At 49.2% G+C, this 7,500-nt stretch overlaps 1 protein-coding gene across 1 annotated transcript in view; it reads left to right on the top strand.

The window, feature by feature from the left end:
* tmem132a (transmembrane protein 132A) overlaps positions 1 to 7,500 on the top strand; it is a 17,547-nt gene that overhangs the window by 3,761 nt on the left and 6,286 nt on the right. The window contains 8 exon segments of the mRNA XM_060046469.1: positions 1 to 525; positions 931 to 1,019; positions 1,486 to 1,712; positions 3,009 to 3,077; positions 3,080 to 3,223; positions 3,932 to 4,074; positions 5,193 to 5,303; positions 5,681 to 5,926. The exon segment at positions 1 to 525 is cut by the window's left edge and continues 1,168 nt beyond it. Of these exon segments, the coding sequence (XP_059902452.1) occupies positions 941 to 1,019; positions 1,486 to 1,712; positions 3,009 to 3,077; positions 3,080 to 3,223; positions 3,932 to 4,074; positions 5,193 to 5,303; positions 5,681 to 5,926 (1,019 nt within the window). The 5' untranslated portion in view covers positions 1 to 525; positions 931 to 940.

Genomic DNA, 7,500 nt, shown 5'->3' with positions numbered 1-7,500 from the left:
GATAATCGAGAGAGAAGGGGAGGCAGAGAGAGAGAGAGAGAGAGAGAGAGAGAGAGAGAGAGAGAGAGAGAGAGAGAGAGAGAGAGAGAGAGAGAGAGAGAGAGAGAGAGAGAGAGAGAGAGAGAGAGAGAGAGATGTTGTAACTAAGATGCCCACTAGAGTTCTGTCTTATTTGAAGCTTGTCCATTAAAATATTCCTCACATGACAGTCTATTAGAGAGTAGGGAGGGTGAGAGAGAGGGAAGAGGATAAAGAGAAGGGGAGGGAGAGAGAGGGTGGAGGGGGGAGAGAGAGAAGTGGGGAGGGCGGTATGGAGGGAGCGAAAGAGAGAGAGGAGGGATAATGAAAGATAATAGCGAGAATGAAAAAAAACGCAAAAGGATAAATTATTGAGAGAAATAGAGAAGAGGATTATTCCCATGAGTCCTGAGTCCGGCCGGGATAGAGACACAGAGCATAGGAACGTCATGTTGGTGAGGAACATCTGGAATACGCTGGTCGCAGGGGGAGCTCAGAGCCACTGAGGTGGGTCAAAAAATTGTGTGTGTGTGTGTGTGTGTGTGTGTGTGTGTGTGTGTGTGTGTGTGTGTGTGTGTGTGTGTGTGTGTGTGTGTGTGTGTGTGTGTGTGTGTGTGACTACCTGTCTACCTGTGTTTGTGTGTGTGTGTGTGTGTGTGTGTGTGTGTGTGTGTGTGTGTGTGTGTGTGTGTGTGTGTGTGTGTTTGTGTCTGTGTCTGTGTCTGTGTGTGTGTGTGTGTGTGTGTGTGTGTGTGTGTGGTGTGTGTGTGTGTGTGTGTGTGTGTGTGTGTGTGTGTGTGTGTGTGTGTGTGTGTGTGTGTGTGTGTGTGTGTGTGTGTGTGTGTGTGTGTGTGTGTGCGCGTGCGCCTGTCTCTTTACCTGTCTGTCTGTCTGATCATTCTTCCCCTGCAGGGTTTAAGGAATGGGAGATGGGAAGAGCCCCAATGCATTGTGGGTCATCGGAAATACCATGTTGCTTCTGTTTGGAATGCTGGTGACAGGTGAGTTGGCCATGATTGCTCTTCGGATTTTTTTTTATAATTTAGATATTTATTTGATAATTCAACATTGCTAAGTATAATTGACCGCTGTCAAGGAAAGTGAATTTTTTGCCGTCTTTCGAATCACTCCGCAAGAAGTCCGGTAACTTATCAACCCCAGCGCACTGGGTTGCTAAGCGACGTCAACGTCTTTGCCAGACCATTTCTCTATGACAGTTTCTTTTTCGTTTTGGCAAGTAGCTGTGTAATAAGCCCGATAATGTATCGAAAGTCGCCGGCCATTATCGCCGGTCATTTTCCCAATAATCACCGGCGTTCTATACATTATCCCTTACATAATATATACTGTATATGTATGTATATTATAATATATTTTTTATATATAACGGCGATTCAATAAAACAAATGTCTCTCTCTCTCTCTCTCTCTCTCTCTCTCTCTCTCTCTCTCTCTCTCTCTCTCCCAGTGCACCCCTCTCTCTCCCAGGCCCCGCCCCCTCTCTCCCTGCCCGCCTTGATCTCCGTGGCCCCGCCCCCCTGGCGCTACCTGGCCCTGTCTCAGGCCGAGCTCGGCCCCCTCTTCTCCAACTCCAGCCCCTTCTCTTACTCCCAGAGCCTGCTGATGGTGCCCTCGCCTGGGCACACCTCCAAACCGCTGCTCAGGGCGTCCTTCGGGCCTTACTCGGTCACTGAGGTAGGGCAGTGTGTAGTGTGTTGCAGGATAAGTCATCCTCCATTGTCTTCCATTGGAGCAGGTTTGAGGGGCGTGGTCAAACGTAGTGATTCGCTCTCACTTGAACCAGGGTGCCCAGCCAATAGAAAACGACACTCTGGAAAAGCACTTTTAGCCGGAGGTGGACGGGGCAAACTACAAAGAAAAATGGCATCATACCCTTAAGAGTGTCAGTACTATTCAAGAGTTGTAAAGTTAGAGATCACAAAAGAGTTTTTGGAAGTAAACATCGCCCCCTCTCCCTCTTTCCCTCCCTACGTTTCTCCTCCATTGAGATGTGTTGCATTTCGCACACCTGTGATTGACAGGGAAGATGGATTCCCTGAACCTATCACAGAAGAGATGCCCATCTTGGTCAGCAATGAGACGGGAGCGGTTTCTAAATCCAGAAGTTCCAGTGATTCCCTGATAGACGTAGATGGGTTTGCTCATTCAACAGCAGCCCTGGTTCAGTAAAAATAATCTGGATTATTTGGGAAATCAGGATTAGGTTTAATCTCAGATGAAAAACTCCTCATGGAGGAGTAGACTCTAAGATGTCAGGTGGTGTTAATCTCTTCTCCACCAATCAAAAACAACACACACATGCTGAATGGGGGTTCCGGGGCGAGACGGACTGGGCGAAGAGAGAAAGAGAAAGAGAACGAAAGCTTCCTCTCCCTCTCTCTCTCCTCTCCGGTCTCACTCTCCCCTCCTCTCCCTCTCCCTCTCCCTCTCCTCCTCTCTCCTCTCTCCCCTCCCCCTCTCTCTCCCCTCTCCTCTCTCCCCTCTCCCCTCTCTCCCCTCTCCCGTCTCCCCTCTCCCCTCCCTCTCTCCCTCTCCTCTCTCCCCTCTCCCTCTCCCCTCTCTCCCCTCTCCCCTCTCCCCTCTCCCCTCTCCCCTCTCCCCTCTCCCCTCTCTCTCCTCTCCCCTCTCCCCTCTCCCCTCTCCCTCTCCCCTCTCTCCTCTCCTCTCTCCCCCCTCTCTCCCCTCTCCCCTCTCCCCTCTCCTCTCTCCTCTCCCCTCTCCCCTCTCCCCTCTCCCCTCTCCCCTCTCTCCTCCCCCCTCTCCTCTCTCCCTCTCTCCTCCCCCCCTCTCCCCTCTCTCCTCTCCCCTCTCCCTCTCCCTCCTCTCCTCTCTCCCCTCTCCCCTCTCCCCTCTCTCCTCCCCCCTCTCCCCTCTCTCCTCCCCCCTCTCCTCTCTCCCCTCTCTCCTCCCCCCTCTCCCCTCTCTCCTCCCCCCTCTCCCCTCTCCCCTCTCTCCTCTCCTCCCTCTCAGATGGTTTCCGAGCGCCTCCCTCCCCTGTCTCCTCCTCTCTGGGCCTCCCTGCTGTCAGAGGGAGTGGAGCTAGGGCCAGGGGGCATGGAGGGGCGGGGTCCTACAAGGTGCGGGTTCTGTTCCAGGTGAGGGGGGTGGGCTGGGCCCCGGGCTCCTGCCTCACCCTCCACGCCTTCAGGGAGACCCAGGAGCACCGCGCCTCCTGCCTCACACAGGTAGAACCACTCGCACACCAGGGGAGTGTGTGTGTGTGTGTGTGTGTGTGTGTGTGTGTGTGTGTGTGTGTGTGTGTGTGTGTGTGTCTGTGTGTGTGTGTGTGTGTGTGTGTGTGTGCGTGTGCGTGTGCGTGTGCGTGTGCGTGTGCGTGCGTGTGTGTGTGTGTGTGTGTGTGTTCCTGCATGCATGCATGCTTGCGTGCGTAGCTTGTTGTGTATGGCGGGCCTATGTCTATGTGTGTGCATGCGTGTGTGTGCATGGGTATGTGTGTGCGTGCGCACGTATGGCGTGTGTGTGTCTGTGTGCGTGTTGGCGTGCGTGTGTACATTCGTGTCTGTGATTTATGTTTTTAGGATCTATAAGATACAAAGAACAATAAACTGCTCCATGTGATGAAGGGGGTCTGATTGGGGTCGGTGAGATGGCTGACTCATAAGCTTCAACTCTCTCATTTAAGGTTTTTAATAAACTAAATATAACTTATATAGCGTTTTGTCCGGTCTTGTAAAGGTGAATTGTCTGCCTATTGACATCAGAGAACAATTCATCACCAGTGTAGTACTTCTAATCACTAGTAAACTACCACTAATAACAAGTGTAGTACTTCTAATCACTAGTAAGCTACTACTAATAACTAGTCAAGTACTACTGATCACTAGGGAACTATAACTAATCGCTGGTGAACTCCTCCCTGGTCCCCCTCTCAGCCTCCTCTTGGTGTGTGCACAGTCACTCTCGCCCTGCCCAGCGATTGGTTTGCATCCCAACACATTGACCAACCATATCTTGGCGTGCACAAACGCCAGAGACACGCCCACCACCGCCAGCGAGCTCAGCGCCATCGCTACGGGTACGCTGTTGTTGTTGTCCTTGTTAAGTGTTGGTTGTTATGTGCTGCACGCCTCGTGTGTTAGACCTACGACAATCCTCCCATGTGACCCGCCACTTCCCATGTGACCTCCACTGTCTCCCTGTAGTCGCTCGCATCAGATTCAAGATGATGGTACTGGCCTACAAGGCGGTCCACGGAGATGCCCCCACCTATGTTCAAGCTCTAATGCTCCATGGTTATGGTTCGCAGTCGCAACTACGCAAGGGGTTTACGGACCCATTACTTCCTTCTGGACCCTCCTTGCGTCCAACGCAAGGGCCTGACATGCGCCTCCCAAATATTGTAACCTTACGTCGAGTCGACGCAGAAGCAAGGGCTGTGATTGGTCCGCTCACTAAAACCCGACGCAGAACCAAAACAGGTCCACGACTGCGTCGAATCGTCTGCGTGGTCATCGCGTTGCGTCGACGTGGAACTAGATTAGTCAGGCCACACACCCCATTTGGAGCGCTCTACCTCAGCTGGACACCTGGCACCACCATCGCTAAGAGCAGCCAAAAGTCTACAACAACAAAGTCCGCAGTGCACCGCAGTGGTGGAACGAGCTCCCTGCCGACGTCCGGCCCGCAGAGTGGCTCCCCACCGTCTCAATGGCTCAGTTGAGACGGTGGGGAGTTCACCTGGACTCTGCTTAGCCTCCCTCCTTACCTCCCTCCACCCCTCCACCCTTACTCTCCTAAAAACATCCCTCTTACGCTTATTGGATGAGGTACGTCCTGGCACTTAAAAGCAGCACCTAGAATCGTGTAGCATCTTATCCTAGATATCTTTGTTGTGTACGGGGAATGGGTCAACCGAGCAATTTCAAGTGCTTGGGCCTTGTTCTATGAATATCCTTAATGTACCGACGGCGATATATTTATATTTTCTCTTTCTTCTCACAAATGTACTTATTGTACATCGCTTTCGAAAGTGTCTTCTAAATACCCTAAATGTAAATGTAATTGATGCAATCTGCCTTCTTGTTGGTTGCTGTCGATTTCATGTGTTGCAGTGAGCCGATATTATCTCTGAGCAGTATCAGCATGGGAACCCGTACTCGGATACTAGTTCTACTTATTTCTGTTCTGGTCCAGACACCGTGTTCCCGGGCCCCTAGAGGCCCCCAAACCCCCGGTGGCCCCAGGAGACCGGGTCCAGCTCTACTACTCCTCCTCGGGGCCCGACCAGAAGGCCTCCCCTGGCAGGTACAGGAGCCCGCAGGAGCCACGCCTTCTGCCTCACTCGTTCAGACGCTTTAGGAAGGGTGACATCATGCACAGCAGGAACAACTGGGATCAATTGTATATTATTTCATACAACGAGCATCTAACCAAAACGATATTTTATTTAGTGAAAGAGGCGAAAGTTAGAAAAACCTTGGAATTCATGACTTAGTCACTCTTCATCCATCATCGAAACAATTGATTCCACGCAACGTTACCTATTCATCCACCCATCCACCAACCTCCCTCTCTGTCCCCATTTCTCTCTCCCCTCTCTCCCCCCTCTCTCTCTCCATCCCCCTCTCCTCCTCTCTCTCCCCTCTCCCTCCCTCCCCCCTCCTCCCTCCTTCTCTCTCCAGGTGTAGGGAGGACAGGGTTTCCCAGCGGCAGCTCTTCTTCTTCAGGTCGGTGTTCCTCAGACCGGAGGGCAGACGTCTCGTCAGGAACACAACCAGAGAGGAGGAGGCTTGTCTGGGTGGACAGGAAGGGGAGGAGCTTCACTTGGATTCCAACGTTCTGATTCGCTACATTAAGGGGCCAATCAGAATAGGGCAGCCGGCGGCCGTGTCGGTCAGCCTGAAAGGGAACCTCAGTGTCACCATCAGGTAGAAGAAATAACATTAATATTACGTCATGTATAATATTCATAATGTTTCATCCTCATCCTCATCCTCATCGTCATCCGCTTATCCGGGGTCGGGTCGCGGGGGGAGCAGCCCAAGCAGGGGGCCCCAGACTTCCCTTTCCCGGGCCACATTGACCAGCTCTGACGGGGGGATCCCGAGGCATTCCCAGGCCAGTGTTGAGATATAATCTCTCCACCTAGTCCTGGGTCTTCCCCGAGGTCTCCTCCCCACTGGACGTGCCTGAAACACCTCCCAAGGAAGGCGCCCAGTGGGCATCCTTACCAGATGCCCGAACCACCTCAGCTGACTCCTTTCTAAGTAAAGGAGCAGCGGCTCTAATCCGAGTTCCTCACGGATGGCTGAGCTTCTCACCCTATCCCTAAGGGAGACGCCAGCCACCCTTCTGAGAAAACTCATCTCGGCCGCTTGTACCCGCGATCTCGTCCTTTCGGTCATCACCCAGCCCTCATGACCATAGGTGAGGATAGGAACGAAGATCGACCGGTAGATCGAGAGCTTTGCCTTGCGGCTCAGCTCTCTTTTCGTTACAACGGTGCGGTAAAGCGAACGCAATACCGCCCCCGCTGCTCCGATTCTCCGGCCAATCTCACGCTCCATAGTACCCTCACTCGCGAACAAGACCCCGAGGTACTTGAACTCCTTCACTTGGGCTAAGGACTCATTTCCTACCCGGAGTAAGCAATCCACCGGTTTCCTGCTAAGAGTCATGGCCTCAGATTTAGCGGTGCTGATCCTCATCCCAGCCGATTCACACTCGGCCGCCAGCCGATCCAGTGAGTGCTGAAGGTCATAATGTTTCATGAGTATTATTAATATTACATTGTGGATAATATTCATAATTCATTATGAGTGTTATTTATATAAAATAATGTGTAATATTCAGAATATGTTATGAGTATTAGTAATATTACATCATGTATAATATTCAGAATGTGTTGTGTTTATTATTATTACATCATGTATAATATTCATAATGTATTATGAGTATTACTAATATCACATAACGTATAATATTCAGAATGTGTCATGAGCATTATTAATATTACATCATGCATAATTATGCATTAAGTATTTTCCTTTCATATTCATATACTATTCATAATACGTTATAAACATTATTCATATGACATTATAAACATTATTAATAATACAATAAAATAAGATATAAAATATATATTTATAATACACTGTAAATATTCTGAATGAAAGATTATCAATTTTATTCATGTTACATTATAATGATCATAATACATTATAAAAACGATTAATACTACATCGATAAAATTATAAATAATGATACATTTATAAAGATTATTAATCTAACATTATAAACATTTTAATTAATTAATTATACACATTACTAATATAACATGCTATATTTAATTAACAATAAATTATAAATATTATTCATCTTACAGTCCAAATATCCTTTATAATACAATATTGAGTTATTTATAAGACATTCTAACCATTATTAACAATAAATTATAGACATTACTATTGCATTATAAATATTATTGCTATAACACTGT

Source organism: Gadus macrocephalus, chromosome 3 (assembly GCF_031168955.1).
Source record: "Gadus macrocephalus chromosome 3, ASM3116895v1".
NCBI lineage: Eukaryota > Metazoa > Chordata > Actinopteri > Gadiformes > Gadidae > Gadus > Gadus macrocephalus.
This window is presented reverse-complemented; position numbering and strand designations above follow the sequence as displayed.